The 16,513-nt window shown below is 42.1% G+C and overlaps 1 protein-coding gene across 5 annotated transcripts in view; it reads left to right on the top strand.

Moving 5' to 3' along the window:
• The window catches only part of BRF1 (BRF1 RNA polymerase III transcription initiation factor subunit), a 178,193-nt gene that overhangs the window by 156,025 nt on the left and 5,655 nt on the right, over positions 1-16,513 (top strand). For 3 of the 5 annotated variants that reach the window (XM_068148886.1, XM_068148889.1, XM_068148888.1), the window contains 2 exons: positions 13,132-13,183; positions 16,189-16,360. In XM_068148886.1, the coding sequence (XP_068004987.1) occupies positions 13,132-13,183; positions 16,189-16,360 (224 nt within the window). Of the gene's footprint in view, positions 1-13,131; positions 13,184-16,188; positions 16,361-16,513 lie in introns of those variants that run through there. The other 2 variants (XM_068148887.1, XR_010988633.1) reach the window with 2 other exon arrangements.

Below are 16,513 nucleotides of genomic sequence, written 5' to 3'. Positions count from 1 at the left end.
GGCTATTGTTACTTCACAGCAGGGTTTGAGTGCAAGTGCTCCTATGTACAAAGAAAGAAGTCGGGATTTACTCAAGATGAGTAGTGTTTGTTCCATGTTGTACTCATTCTTACTAGAGGGGTACTAAAATCTGTTGTATGCCAAACATTGTCTGAAAAACTTGTGTCCTGATTTGAGGCCAGGCAGATCCTCTCTTGCCCCTGAAAAGGGCAAAAGAATGACACACAAATGGATTGCAGAAGTGATGGAAAGTTTAAATGGAAAAGCAATTAGTGTTTTACAGAAATCTACAAGCATAGTGACAAAAGAAACCCAAAGCATAGAGTTCCCTACAGCACACCCAAAAGCCTCCCAACACTTCCCATCTCCCTACCTGGGGGTATACCCAAAACCCCCCAGGGCTCTTTCTTCCCCCACCCACTGCTAGGCTAGTCTCAGCTGGCCAGGTTTGAGACTGCCCCTCCCCCTTCTCCTCCTGGCATTAGGTCTAGACAGTCCTAAGAGGCCTTGAGATAACTCCCCCACCATTACCTGATAGGGAGCATCTCCCACAGGAGCAGAGAGGGAAGAAAGAGGAAGTGAAAGACTTTGCAGATGGATTTATAGAGTGCAGGATATTATGGGTATGAAATAGGCTATCTCCTGTGTCCACCCACTGGGCTGGACACTTGGGACACCGGAGGTGTAACCTATGTGGCAGCAACAGGAGGCACCCAGCCTAAACAGAGGGACCTCGACAGGCTGGACAGAGTCCAACGGCATGAGATTTAACACATCCAAGTGCTGGGTTCTGCACATCGGCCACAACAACCCCATGCAGAGCTACAGGCTGGGGTCAGAGTGGCTGGAGAGCAGCCAGGTAGAGAGGGACCTGGGGGTACTAGTCGATGGTAGGCTGAACATGAGCCTGCAGTGTGCCCAGGCAGCCAAGAGGGCCAATGGCATCCTGGCCTGCATCAGGAACAGTGTGGCCAGCAGGAGCAGGGAGGTCATTCTGCCCCTGTACACTGCACTGGTTAGGCCACACCTTGAGTACTGTGTCCAGTTCTGGGCCCCTCAGTTTAGGAAGGATGTTGACTTGCTGGAATGAGTCCAGAGAAGGGCAACAAAGTTGGTGCGGTGTTTGGACCACAAGCCCTATGAGGAAAGACTGAGGGAGCTGGGATTGCTTAGCCTGGAGAAGAGGAGACTCAGGGGTGACCTTATCACTCTCTACAACTACCTGAAGGGAAGTTGTAGACAGGCGGATGATGGTCTCTTCTCCCAAGCAGCCAGTACCAGAACAAGAGGACACAGTCTCAGGCTGCGCCAGGGGAGGTTTAGGTTGGATGTTAGGAAGAAGTTCTATGCAGAAAGAGTGATTGCCCATTGGAACGGGCTGCCCAAGGAGGTGGTGGAGTTGCCGTCATTGGAGGTTTTTAGGAGGAAACTTGATGGGGTGCTTGGTGCCATGGGTTAGCTGTTTGGGTGGGTTGGATTGGTTGATGGGTTGGATGCAATGATCTTGAAGGTCTCTTCCAACCTGGCTTGGTTTATTCTATTCTAAACTGCCACAGCTTGACAGAATATGGTGGCAAAGGATGAATGTTAGAATAGTTGTGATAAGATACAGCTTGCACAGCATATATGTAACAACTTCTCAGATGAAGAAGGCCTGATTTCATCCCTAGTTGTACATGTCCAAGGGAGCAGCAGAGTGCTGAAAGGCAGCCACAGCTGTTGGAGCTTTTCAGTATTTCCTTGTACACAAAGTTGAGGATGTGCCTGAGTGGGTTTTGGATGAAGCCTTGTAGCTACAGCAAATTTCTTTTTAAGGCATCTTCTGTAGCCACTGCAAAGTAGAGGAAAGGCAGGGCTTTGGACGTGGTGATCTTCAGGGGTCTCTTCCAGTCCCTAGCATTCTGTGATTCTGTATTGTTCAGCAATAGGAATAGCTTGCCTGGCTTTTATGCTGACCCTTCTCAGAAGCTGGATTTTTGATGGCTGAAGAACCTTAGTTCTGGTGGCCACCAGTTCTTGGAAGGGATAGATAAAAGAATGAGGTGATGTAAGGATTTTTGAACAGGTCATGTCGCATGGGTTTTGTTTGTTTTGCTTTGATGAGAAATTCCCAATTGCAGAAGTTTTGGCCATCTGAATGTTTTAAGATTGGAGTCAACCTTCTACCCATCCAGGTGAGGGCTTGGTGAAGAGGAGGTGTTGGGAGCCATCTGGGTGGGCCGTTAGCCAAGGTCAGGGAAATGTCTTCCTGTGTGAACTCAGCCACTTCTTGCCATCCCTCAGATCTGCTGGCTGACTTGCTTTTGCAAGTGCCCTTTAACCAATATTGAAAACTGCAGCAATTTCAAAGGGTAATAGCTAGCAAAGGTCTCTTTAGGCTGACCTGGCTTGTTTTGACTGAGCCAAATTAGGGACCTGTGACCCAAGCAGAGCTGGCCCTGTTCACCATCCCTTTGCAACTGAGTGTGGGCAGCACAGACTTCACCTGGAGAAGATTTCTAATTGATCCAGTTAAACCAGTGTGAGAGGCTGAGAGAGGCATCTCCCTTAGAAACTTCATTCAAACTCCATTGGTTAATTTCTACTAACACTAGTATTAAGCTGTATTAAAGCAAACCACTATTAAATAAGTCTATTTTACATGTAGGATCCTCTGCAATAGCTAACCTAACTTAATTACAGTCAGGCAACGTGGAGTTTGCACAACACATAGAAGATGAGGCTGTCTGCTCCCCACAGCAGTTGTCCTCCTTTCTAGAAAGGAGTTGCACATGTTGTACACAGATTTTAAACCAGTAGTTAATTAATTTTTTTTCCTTCTTAATATTTTGTTTGGGATTTTCTTTCCATTAGAAAACATGGCTGCATTTAAAACCTCATCTATCTATACCAAATGCATTGCAGAGACAAGCTTTTTATAACATGAAGGGCTTTTGCAGCCTGGTTCAGAGATTCATTGGTACATAACAGTAAGTGTGAGCAGGCACCCATAGTGTGTAGCAGTGCATCTTCTAAACTTGTGTTGTATTTGATGGTAAATAGCCATTTTCCCAGTGGTTTGTACTGGTTTTGCACTTGATTATCCATGCATACTTATATCCAAGTAGAGATTGCTATTGTGCAAGCAACTTCTAAGGCTGGAATAAAAGGATACAATTTACTTTCTGGACTTTTCTTATGTCAGGAGAAGTTGGATTCAAAGTTGTAACAGAGCTGGATTATTTTTACAGGAACTTCAATTTAGAATCATAGATTGGTTTGGGTTGGAAGGGACCTTAAGCATCATCTGCTCCAACCCCCAGGCCAAAAAGGGTATTATTCCAGTAGATCATCCTGTTGTGTTTTGGGGATGGGATATGGGATCAACTTCATTTTAACTTTGAAAAAGGCTGTCCAGATTAATTATACATGTTCACAGTGTGTGCTGACATCTGACTAGTTCATGCATTGGATTCAATCTGATCTTGCTAGTTGCTGAAATGCTGCAATTTTGACTCTTTGTCATCATCCCTGATATCCTTGGTACAGCATCTCCTGGTGAGGTGCGAACAGGTATTCCACAGTGTGTTTGTAAGGAACAGGGAACTCAGATGCAAGCACACAGGGCATTCCAGGATGGGTGGCAGCAAAGCCTGGCCTTACCCTGTATGGCAAAGCTAGAGGGAAGATCTGGTAGATGAGTCCTAGAGGTTTCATTATGGAGGCCATGGGACAGAAAGTACTCAGGTGATTATATGGCAAACACATGCCAGCCTGACTTATGCCATCAACAGAGCATCGCTAATAGTTATTAGGTAAGTATTTCCATAATGTGTGTCTCTACAAGTTGTAATTAGAGCCAAACCTGCCCCTAGCTAATTACAAGCTTGCTTAGAAGTATAGTTTATATAAAGCTTCTAAAACTTTATGCAGGGAAGATAGACATCCACAGACTTAATAAAAGAACGACGCCTTATTGTCAAAATGAAATTTATAGGCTTTTGTGTCTGCTTTTGTACGGGCATTTTTGTTACATCTTCATCCAGAAATGTTGCCCAAGATTCACCAACATCAAGCCAGCAATTTTGAAGTTTTCTTCTGAGTGTCTAGTTCTCACTGCTGAGAGAGTAAACCAGATGTTAAGATGCTTTGTGTTTTGAGGAGACTAGTAAATACTACTTAGATCTCTCATAAAAAGAAGATAAGCAGTCTTGAAAGCGATGAAACTTTTTGTTGAACACATCACTGCAATATCTACATAAGTAATAATCCATCTGTCTGTGGAGATTTGCTGTGTGCTCGCTTAGATGGTGCTATACCTGTACATCTTCAGCTTGGTTGCTTAGGAGAAAAGTGATTCTGGCAGCATTAGACCCTGAAGGAGCAACACAGGCAAACCTTGGTGAAGAGACAGGTTGTGGATGTGAGAGGGGCTTGTAAGGTGGGCTGGTGTGGCCGTGAGCCTTACAACCTGCACCTGGCTGGTTGATGAAACATAGAGCACTAAGCACTGTGCTGGCCATGGCTACTCTCTGCTGTGACTCTGGAGAGCTGTATGGCAGAGGCAAGCACAAATGGTACTGATGTCACTGCTGCCCTTCCAAAACTTGCTGTCTTTTGTTCCCTGCTCGCAAATGTTGCTCTCTCAGGAATGAATGATGTCTGAAAAGGAAAGAGAACACAGTGGAGCCTGCAGCACTCCTACACATGGGTTTTGATACCTTTGTTACAAAGGGATTCTCATATGCCTCTGTCACCACTGCTCCTAAGGAAGAAAAAAGTGGGGCGCATAATCCTCGTGTGTCTGAGGATAGGAAAATCATGAGATAACTCCTGCAGTGGATGAATTCCTTCTCCTTGCTTCTGTCTAGCCATTTTTTAATTTGATGTTTGGTTTGATTATTCAGGTCAGATCAGATTTAGGTCAGTTGTGATGGACTTTTTCCAAATCTAGTTCCCTTGATTCCTACTGTAAACGCTTACCAGATGACACAATGTGAAGCTGGAACAGTCTTGAGCTGTGTGATGACCATATAAAATCTCAGTGGGAATGACTTCCACGTTCCTGAGATCAGTTTCTCATGTAATAAATTCTGTATCCAAAATGGTATCAAATACTTTTCTGACAAGAGTGAGGTTTTTTTCTAATGGACAAATCCCAGCAGAGCTATTTATTTCTAAGAAGCCTCTCTGTGTGCACTCACATGCCTGTAATTCAGACCTACACTGAAGAACAAATAAGAGTAAAAACTTCTCCATGTCCTTGCTGGTACATTTGAACCCACCCTGGTTTTGGACCCTCCTTCACTACATTTCTTTGATACTCCTCTGCTGGTAAGAGTTGCCATTGGAAACCACCATTAAAGATTTCTCCCTGAAGGAATTATCTGGATTTATTTGGTGACACCTTTTCTTTGTAGGCTGTTTCACTGCTTTGTTCTGCTTGATCTTCTCCTGGCTTTGAGGGATGGGGAAGAATGAGATAAGCAAGTGCCATGCTCATGCCAAGCACTGTGCTGTAGGCTGATACCTGCAAAACTTCATGTGACAGAAAATAGCTGGGATGTGCTGGTGTCCTTTTGCTTGGATATAGGAGGACAGTCCCATTTCTTGAATGCAAATCCCAGCACAGGAAAACCTGCTTCAGTTGTTTTTAAAACATTAAATTTAGAGCTTCATTCTTTCAACTTTCCTAAAATGAAATTCAAAAAAATCCAGAACTTCTTACTAGACCAACCTACAGCTTCTCCTGTTACAACCTCTGTATTAATTTCCTGATATGGTAAAGGAAAGCTTTGACACCGGACTTCCCTGAATTGTGTCCTGGCTTATATATCTTTACATGTCAATCTCTTCTGCATTAACTCAGACAGATGATACCTGTGCTTTCAGTTCTGAAAAGTCCTGGGGTGCCAGGGTGCAGGGGAGAGCGGGTTCTTCCACATGTGTCTCCTTGGTGGCTACAAAAGCCACATTAAATCATCATTCTGCCATTTGGCTGATTAGATGTTCTGTGCATACCTCAAAATATGGGATGTTTTAAACCTAGATTTGCTATTTAAATAAGAGGTTTGCCGTAATTGGCTGTTATAAATTACAAGCAAGAAGGAATGATTTATTGCTTATAATTAGAAATGAGTTATGAGAGGGAATGTTGGTAATCATAAAATAAAGCTTGGAATACATTGATTTCCAGATGGCTGGCAGTGAAATTGCTCTTTAATGTATAATAGGCCAGACACAAGGGGGGGAAAAAAAAAAAATCTGTCATCCATCTTTATTCCTTGATTGATTACTTGGATACATCTATAGTTACCTGAAATTTGAAATATTAGTTTTTAGCTGCATAATCAGATGAGAGAGACTTAATTTGCACAATGGTGTATGGCAACAAAGGTGGTGGAAGAGGCGAGTTTGAGTTTTGCCCAGCATGACTTTTGTCCTTGTAATGTCACCAGAAAAGATGTAACAATAAATCTGCCATCACCTTTGGGTATAATAGTCTCAAAGGATTCTTCTCGGAGACTGCAGGTAACAGAGATGTTTTCCTTTTCATCTTTTGCCTCGTTAGTTGTTTTTATGAGGTTGAGGCTGATCAAAACAGCTGTCCAAAAGTAAGTGTCTGTAATCCTTCTTGCATGAGTCTAGAAAAATAGATTTGCATGAGAAACAGAGACAGCAGTGTTACTGCTGAGAACTTTTCAGTAAAACAATCTTTCTGTTCAGATGGTAATGTCTTCATTTAACTTCTGAAATTTCATTTCTGTTACTATGGTTCCAAGCATGATTTTTAAATTATTTATAGTTGTCCTGCCTGCTAATAATGGTGGTTTGCACCACAACAGATGCATTCTGCAACGTTACCAGCTGAAAAACCGTGCTGCAGGATAGTTGGACCTATCTGGATTGTCACTACGTGAGTTGTCTCATGCCCATGTTTTAAAAGAGACACTGTCATTAGACTTGCTTAACTGAGACCATCATGATTACTCATTTACCTTCATTAGAATGCTTCATAGCTTCCTTATTTTAAGTAGCTTTTCCCAGCAAGGTGCCGATTGGCCTTGCTGTCATCATTTCATCTGGAAAAATTTCCAGGCTGATAGGAATAACATATTTTCAATTGATATTTTCCTGACCTGTGGAGAGGTGAGCTCATCAGTATCTTTATTGACAAACCCAGGAAGAAGGTGTGTTGAACAGAAATATTAGATCAGTCAGCCTTTCTTGTCCTGCAGCAATTGTAATTTCCCATGGTCTGCAGCAATTTTCTTTAGAAACAGATATGTGCCGAGATTGTTTTGGATCTGCTGCAGAAGCATAATTTCTTTTGGTCCCAATAAGGTGGCCTTAGATTTTTGTTGAAAATCAGCAAGAAAGAACAGCAAGTTGCTATTTTACAGCATGTAATTGAGGAATGTGTGCTGCAGCTATGTAGAAAACTATTGCCCATTCTGAGTTGGGTTATTGAAGACAAATATCATGGCCTCTGAGTCCTCTCTGAAAAAGCCAAAACAGGTGTTTAGTTCACTGTGCATTAGAAAAGTTTTTGCTTTTCAGAAGTGTATCAGTGACTGATGTCAGTGCTGAGTTTCTTGCTGATAAATATATCCTTGAGTGAATTATAGAAGTTCTTTTTTTTTTTTTCTTTTCCCCCAGTTTTACTCCTGTGTGCTTTGGTCCCTACATACTGAAGTCTGGGCAGTAGCTAGAAGAGGCCAAACTCATTAACACTGAAGAGATTCTCAGTGCTGTGTTGTCTGATGCTGCACTGATGAAAGTGAAGCTCCTCTGATCCAGCATGAAAGAGAGCTGAGTGGGAATCAGAAGTGGGAACAATTTCTCATTTCACTCTAGTTTTTGTTGTCACTTCAGCTTTGCTTTTTTTCTGCTTGAAATGGCTTTCTGTAGTGTTGTTTGCTTGGAAACAGGAGAAAAACAGAAAGTGTGTTGGTGTAGTTGGTAGAGTTCGTGCAGGTGTGTTGGAGCAGCATTAAAAGTAGCTGGCTGGCTGAGCAGACGCTGCTCAACATGGTCTTGCTGCCCAGGTGTCTTATGGTATGTAGGAGGGTGCAGCCCCTGGCTGCTGCTCTGTCAGTCACAGTTATACAGCTGGCAGTACTGTTAGCCAGCTCCAATGGACCTTGGCCAGTGAGCTGAGCTTATTACTGTGTGGACATGCCCTTCAGTTGGTGTCTTTTGGTCACTGTTTGGGCAGCCCTATCACTGGGAAGAGTCATTAAGGAAAACTCCTTGGGGCTTTTATACTGATGGTGGGCTGGGCTGGGCAAAAGGCAGGTCAGCCTTTGCTGGCAAAAATACATGCCTGCCTCCCTGTTCAGGCATGTGCAGTTTCAAGGTGTGAGTATTAGAGATGCTTTATCTCTCTGCTGAAGATGGTGCTGTCTGTGGTTATATCTGGATGACTTCTGCTGTTCACAGTGTACCCTTACACCCCAGCCCCTGTCCTCTAGGCATCCTGCAGGTGTTCATTGATGTCATGACCAGCCATGCGCCTCAGTTTCCTCTCTAGGAGTGGCAACAACTCTTGTGAGCACCCAACCCTCAGTCAGAAGCAGATGTACAAGATGGTGATATCTGCAGCTGGATGTGCAAAACCTGAAGTGGTCTGGGCTCACAGACATGATTTCACCCTTTGCAAAAGGGTATTGGTTTGAGTCCAGGAGGGTCACCTCTTTCTCCTGACCTAATGGCAGAATGGTGGGTCTATATCTCCTGATGGTGTTGTGTTTCAGCAATAGCATTAAATCCCTGCAGAGAGGTAATTCCCAGCTTTCCAGTAAGGATAACATTGACAGTACCTAATTAAAAGGCACTCTTAGCTGGGGTAAACATTTATATTAATTTCCTTCTCATGTAGATGTCTGGTAAACTGACCTCCAGAGGCAAAACCATCTGGCCTCAGGTGGGAGGAGGATCTTGGCCAGTATGGGGAACCTGACTGGTCTCTTACTGAATCATTTCTTTTTCTGTCACTGAAGTGGCACACATATGAAAGGCTTGTGGTCTGCACATGTAGGTTTTCTGGGCATTTCTGTTGGATGACCTGCATAATTACACTGCAGGCTTGTGGCTGTGGGCTCCATTGTATCTCTGCTTTCCATCGTGTATTCTGGGATCATCCACGTATAAAATTAGCATGGTTGGTAAGCAGCAAAAAGATGTTCCCTACTTGCATGGATTACGTTAAAATTCAGTAAGAAACAGCTTTCGGTGAGTTTCCAAATTACTTGCAGGATTGCACTGAGGACATTGTTAACGGTGCTGTGAAGTTTTTGGTGGGCGAGCAGCCAGATGCCAGTGAGGTGGTTTCATTACCTACCTCACAGTGCTCTTTCTGTTTGATGTTCTCTGATGTGTAATCATTTGTTATTAAATAATAAGCAAAATAAAAACAGTTGTTTGTCACAGCCAGCTTGTTTTTCAGAGAATTTATTCACTTTGAAAGTTCAGTCTGTGTGATCTTCAGCCCTGTCAGGAGCTATTATATTGAATCTTCTTTTAAATTGTTAAGCTGGAGGATAAACCTAGATGTTATCGTGCGCATCTCAACCAAGAGCGCAGTGGATTTGGCAGGGAGTGTTCTCTGAAGCTGGGTACTGTGTCATTAGTTTTTGTTGTGAACTTGTCAAGATTATCTGCTTCCAGTGCTACATGTGTTGGCTGACGCAAACATTTGTAGCTCTGCATAAGTTCTGAAGTAGTTTGAAATGTGGATATAACGCTTGTGGCGATGTGAAATCTCTTTCCCCCCTTTTTATGGATCACATTGTTGTTAAGAAAGTTGCTTAGTTTGTTACTTCTTCCCACAAGGTATGGTATTCATTTGCAAAGTTTGTAATGGAAATATTCTATACTAGAAATTAGCATAGATAGTAGTGAACAACTACTGCAACACTCAGGAAGACCAATTTCAACATTACATTTTCAGCAGAGACTTCTGGAGCCTTAGCAGATACGGGATCCTGTCTTATTGCAGGATATTATTATTACTTAGGGAACATGGCAGCCCTGAATTCAGACTGGCCTTGCAGTGGACATTTTTCATGTATAGTATGTCTGTGCATGTGTGTACATTCACAGCCTTTATAGATGAGGTTGAGTCATGCAGATTAGAAATTGGAGGAAATGCCTCTTTTCAAGGCGCTTTTTTGATCATTAGCACTTGAACCTTATCTCAGCCTTGAAAGCAGTTGTCCTCATCCATGGAGAGCCTTTTTTCTGCCCTCTGTGTTGCAACCAGACAGCAGAAGGAGCCTATATCTGTAGCCATGGCAGCCAGTAATTTATTGCTCCATACGGCTGGTGTGGCAGCAGCTGCTCTGGTGTAAGGTCAGGGCATTGGGGCATTTAAGAGACAAACCACAACTCTGCTATAAAACTTTCCAAAATGGTTTTGTACAGTTACAGTAGGGTTCTCCACGGGAGTAAGAAGAGACAAAGGAGAGAAATGTCACTTTTTTTTTTTTTCTTTTCTAAAAATATTTACACCTTGTATAATTTTTATATAATTTTAATCCAAGATGCTGTTTCAGGAGGGCAAGTAAGTTTTTGTTTCTCTTTGCTATGGTTTTACCTTTTTCCAGTTTTCCTTGCTGGTGTCTGTGGGTAGCACAAAGCAGTGAGGTGCAGCTGGGCTGCTCAGCCCTCATGTTGAGAGACCCCTTCACATCAGCACTGCAGCAGGTGCCAAACAGCCAGAGCAGGAGCAGAGTTCAACTTTTGTATGCATTAAATAACATGCTGAGGGAGAAAATGGTGCCCAAATCGAGTGGCAGTGCTGCATTTCTGGTAATGCAGAGAAGATGTCTTCCTTGTGAGCAGTGATCATGGAACAGAAGTTTGGCTGTGAGAATCATTTGCTGCTGAAAAATGGTATACAAGGGCTCCTGGATTTAGCATGGAAGTTTGCAAATAGACTTTTCATAAACGTGCATCCTTTAGTTTCATTAGGGAACCATTTTAATTAAAATGAAACTGGAATGTTTACTCTCTGCTTCCTATAGCTGTGATTGTTTTCTTTGCTGTCTGAGCACATGTGCAATTTGCTCTAAAGGAAACGTCAGCAGTTTCTGATTACCTTGTGAGTCTTACTCACCAGCTTGATTTTAATTGGAGGGAGGAGAGATTACAGGGTGCTCCAGGGAGGTCTGATGTCTTTTGGTAGCAGGAGGAAATAGGTGCTATCTTTGGTACAATGTTAATTGCAATAATCACCACTACTGGTTTAAAATAAAAGCCCTTCACTTCTTACTGGTTTTTGCCTTTTTTTTTTTTCTTCCAGTTATGTCAATAAAATACAACCTAGTTGGTAATTAGCATCCTTCAGCTACCTAAACTTTTGACATTGCTGCATCTGTGTTTGTAAGCATCTAAACAGGGTGACATCTGGAAAACAGTCATTTACAGCAGCTAAGTAGTCTAGGATACAAGGAAGGAATTTTTTACAGTGAAGATGGTGAAACATTGTCATGAATTGCCAAAGAGGTGGTAGATGTTCCCATCCCTGTAAACACTGAGTCAGGTCAGACAAGCCTCTGAGCAACTTGATGTAGTTGAAGATGTCCCTGCTCACTGCAAGGGTGTTGGACTAGATGACCTTTCCAAAGGTCTCTTCCAACCTAAAACATTTTCTAATTTCATGATTCTGTGAAAACTCCACAGTTCAGGTTAGATAAGGAAAAAGAAGGCCAGGTGCACTGGGAGGAGTGTGTCCTTGCCTTCAAATACATAATTTCTAAGACCAGAAGCCCACTAGGATTTGTAAATAACAAATAGTTTCTGTAGGTCAAGAACATCTATTTCTTGAATTTTTTACTAAGTAGGAAGTATGACAAGAAGTATCTATAGCAGAATAATGTGCTTTGGATCCTGTGATACAGCTCCTGAAGCATTGCGTGGCTTCTTTTTGTTTAGGTCTTAGGTTTAGGTTTAGGAGAAGACACCTTGAACTTTTTAGTGCTGAAATACCTTTTGAATCTTGCAGAACATTTCAGAGATGACCAGTTTCTGAACCTTTTGGGACCTTAGCCAATATATCATATTTTAATATTGTCTTTTCTGTCATATATAATGATCTGAGTTTCCCTTGCTTGTTCTCTGGAGTTTTGTTTCCTCCTGCTGATTGTTCAGAATAAAGAAGTAGGAAAACAACCAGTACCCGTGTGTTAGCAGGGAGAGGAATGAATAATAGAAAAACAAGAGGAAAGATTCTGCTTATCATAAAAGACTATGTCTCTGGAGACATAAATTGGTATTCATTAAGTTGTTTGCCTAGGCTTAGTTAAAAGACGTACTTGAGGAGCTGTCTGAGCAGTGTTTCAGTAGAAAGCAAGTCATCCTCTTGGTGACTGGATACATCTAGATGAGGAGGAGAGACTAGAAAGCAACACTAAAGGATGGATTGAGAGCAGATTTCATGGCAGGAAGAAGACAACAGGCTATGAAATGTTTTTCAGACAGAGCAGTATTTAGCACTTAGCTGTGAGGTGATCCTGATCCATCTCTTCTCCCCAGATGTGCAGGTCTTTTACATACATGATGTAGAATTAAAAAAAAAAAAGAAGTTTATGTTAAATTTCTGTCATTTCTCATTCAAGGTATGCAGGGTCCCCATGTTTTTGAAGATGATTTCTGGAGCTGGAGCTTAGAATTTCCTGTGATGATTGTGATATCCTGCCAGTATAAACTTACTGGTATCTTGTATTTATCAGCAAGTGCAGGAGCAGTTGCTGGGTAATTCAGAGTGTGGCTCAGTTCTGCCACCTCTACCTTATTCCAAAATTAGGTTGCCTTTTGAGTTTTCTAATATGTGATAAAGCCATCTATTTCAAACACATTTGGGAATGGGCTGGGGCTGCAATTTGAGGTGAGCTTTTGCTACTCTGCTTGTTGTCTGCCCCCTGTTGTTATTATCCTGGACTGGGGTAGACGTTTATGAGGGAATGTGTGTATTAATTATTGAGGAGTCTGTGGCTCCCTGCTCTTTATCTTACATCTTTAAAAAAGTAATTTCACAATGTAACACTAGCAAAGCCCTTCCACTGTGTGGAGGGTGAATACTCTGCGTCAGACTCTTGTACCTGGTATAACTTTTCTGATGTTCACCATTTCTTCTTTACTTCTTTGCAGATTAAGACCCTTGATTTCAACACAGCTTGCTAAAAAGGCTGCCACTGAAGAGGTATGTCAAGTCCAGCGCTTCTACTGCACCACTTCTTGTCTGGGGATTCTCACGAGCCTCTTTCAGCTGGTTATGTGGTAGATACTGGGCAACAATGTTGAGAATCTTGTCTCTCTGATCAGACCAGGAGCTACAAACACTGCAATGCTGAGGCTGCCTCATTTCTGACCAAGATTTGGCCTTACTGATAAAGCTAGCATTAACACAACCTCATAATGCCTGGTAAGGCAGCAAAAGAGAAAACTCCCTCCAAACAGCTAAAAAGGTACATATCAGACAAGTGGGTAGGAGGCCTTGTAGGGGGCAGAGCTCATGCCTGTTTCTCAGCACTTGAGCCATCCCCATGGAAAACAACGACAATGCAAAACACTGCTTCTGTGCAACTCTGACCCAAGCGAAGTGCTGGGCTTCTGTGGAGACCAGTGAGGAAATGTAAAGTGACAGTTTACCCTATATAGAATGTCTGGCTCCTTGCTTGGTTTGTTTAATTTGAAGATAAAATAGTGCCACAGAAAAGTTAGAATTAGGCGCTGGCCACTGCCAGAAACTCTGCTGTGGTGGGTTTGTGCACCTGCATCTTCTACTGAAGAGATCATGGCTATTTTCAGAGTCACAGCGATAACTGCTTTCTTTCACTATTATTTTCACACTGTACAGAGTAGACAACATGCATTTTATGTGTTATAAATTGTCTACTGTGTATCTAAAAGTTCTGTTCCTAACACAGCAAAGGTGTTTGCCCTTCTTTTTCCCACCAATGTGTGACACTGACACACTTTTGAATGTGAACCTTGGGCAATTTAATATGCTTTAACAGTTGCCCATAAAGATATGTGCCAAACTCCAGTCCAGGATGTCTGGAAGTGAATTCAGGAAGTTCTATTTAAGGGCATTGTTTGACTGACTTATTTTTACAATGTCTAAACCCTATTGATTTTCAGAAACAGTTTGATATCCTGCCTGGAGAACTAAATTTTCACTTCTTATGCTGTGCTCATTAGAAAACTGTGCACATTTTTAGAAGTATAGCAGTCTGGAAGTGGACATGATAATTAGAAGAAGGTCACATTTTAATTAGCATGGTGCAATTTTAAAAAATAATGACTCAATTGTAGCTCCTTTATATTCACCCACTTTTTCAGAGCAGATGGATACTTTTAAGCATATAAATTGATATATCTTACAATGCTGTTGTGTCTATTTCTGCTTATACTGAAAACTTAAATGGACTCAATTTGATCACTCTAGGCTAAAACAGTGGTAAGAAATGGAAAATAAACTGGAGAGAAGTTTCCCTAAATAATGTGATTAATTTGAGCATTAAAAAATCATGAAAACCTGTCTTTGAGTGTTCCAAATATCTAAATACTTGATTTTCTATTAAAATTAATGGGTGTCTTTGCCCTGTTAATGAGCTATTGGAGCAAACCCTTAGGTAACTTTGAAAAATTCAGGCATATTCTTTAGGTTGACTGTCCTGGTATAGGACAAGTTCAGGAATAGCTTTGATGTTTGAATAATTAGACTCTAAACTTTCGGGTACAGGGATTTTCTCTGATGGTGTACTTCCCAAGTGCCTGGAGTTACAGGGGTTCTGAAAGCTGCTGCATCCCAAGTAAATACATTTATAAATAAATTAATAAATAAATAAATATTTCAATGCTGAATCAGAAAACTCACTTCCAGTGGAACTGGAGAAGAAGCAGCAGTACGTAGTTATGTACTGTAATTTAAAACACAAAAAACACAGTAGGACTTTTCTTCTGGTAGGCACCAGCAGCGTTTGGGTTTCTTGGTCTGCTTTGGACCATTCATTGTTAGGAGCAACTCAACACTGTCCTTCCCAAGGATACTGTCCCAGTCTTTTCCATCTTCCCTATTAAGGGACATGACACTTAGTGCTGATAAATGCTGAGTAGTGACAGGTACTGCTAGGTACTCACTTCTGAAAATTACTTACATGACAAAACAGCATTAATGGTTGATCTTTAATGTTCCTCAAGTTGCCACTAATAAGATGTCTTCTTAGACCACAGGCTCTAGAGTAAAAACTCTGAATAGTCCACATACAGAACAGAGGTAGAAAGTACCACATTACAGACCTGGTGGAGATAAAGCCTCTGTGCTGTTTCTTTGCTGGATGAGAGAGGGGTTGAGCGTGTCATGGAAGTGAGAGCTCCAGGCAGGTCAGAGCCTGGGCTGTGCTAGGGCAGACCACACTGCTGGCTCCTGTCCTATTCCTAGAGCTGTCATTAGTGAGTTGAAAACAGTATTAACTTCTCCAAATATATCTCTGTCTCCTTGTGCTGTTGCCCTTTCTTACCCTCCCTGCTGTGTTCTACCTAACCTTGAGCAGCTGGGGAGGTGCATGTACAGAACAAGTCCTGTCAGTGATCCATTCCCAGGTTAGTATTTGAAAATCATAATCCTGATGAATTCCATAGGCAACGTTACAGGGGCTGGTGTGTATTAAAAACCTAGCACTCTGCCGTCACACTAAGTGCTGTCTAAAGAGTGCTATTTGTTCCACAGCTCTTTCTGCCTCCAAGGAAATGCAACCAGAGCTGTCAAAACTAACATATGTTGTTGTTTTTTCTGATTGGAAGGGTACATTTTTGCTATCATTAAAGTGTCAATAATGTTGTTATTGTGCAATAGGCCTGATGTGAGCACAATGAGGAAAAGGTTGTAAGTTATCCCACAGAGCTCTGCTGAGGAACCTTCACTCCCAGATTTCTCCTTTTCTTGTGGCTTGCAAGAGGATCCTTGTTCTGCTCTTACTATCTTTGGATATTTCAGTTACCTGGCTCTGAACTGTGTGAAAACTCTGGATGTTTGTGCCTGACTTTCATTTGGGCAAAATTTCACTTGGTGACTTTCATGTGCCCTGGAAAATCTAAGCCTCTAGCACTGGATGTGGACATTCCTATGTAGAGGGTGCTAACATTTTGTACAAATATTGAATGAAAAGAAGCAGTGCTCTACTATACCTCTTCTCTTTTCAGCAGGTGACCTTTCCAAATGCACAAGCAGAAGCCCCTGACATAGAAAAACCAGCAGCTGTGGTAGTGGAGAGTGGCCCAGTAGCTTATAACCCTGATGAAGAGGTGGAGGAGGAAGAAATAGAAGATGATGATGATCACTGCATGAGTGCTTTGCAGTTGATGGGAGGAAATGGTAAGATGGGATTTTGTTTAAATTACTCTCTCCTGGTGCTGTGGGATTCATTGTTGCTGGGTTGGGGACAGACAGTGTTCCTCTTTTCCCTGTCCTCTGGCAGCTCATCCTGTGCAGAGCTCCTGCTGTCTTTCCAGTATTATTGTTCATTCT

This window comes from Melanerpes formicivorus, unplaced genomic scaffold (genome assembly GCF_026170545.1).
Source record: "Melanerpes formicivorus ecotype bairdi unplaced genomic scaffold, bMelFor1.0.p_v2 SCAF_17, whole genome shotgun sequence".
NCBI classification, from domain to species: Eukaryota; Metazoa; Chordata; class Aves; order Piciformes; family Picidae; genus Melanerpes; species Melanerpes formicivorus.
Note: the sequence above shows the minus strand (reverse complement) of the source record. Positions and strands in the feature narration are given on the sequence as shown.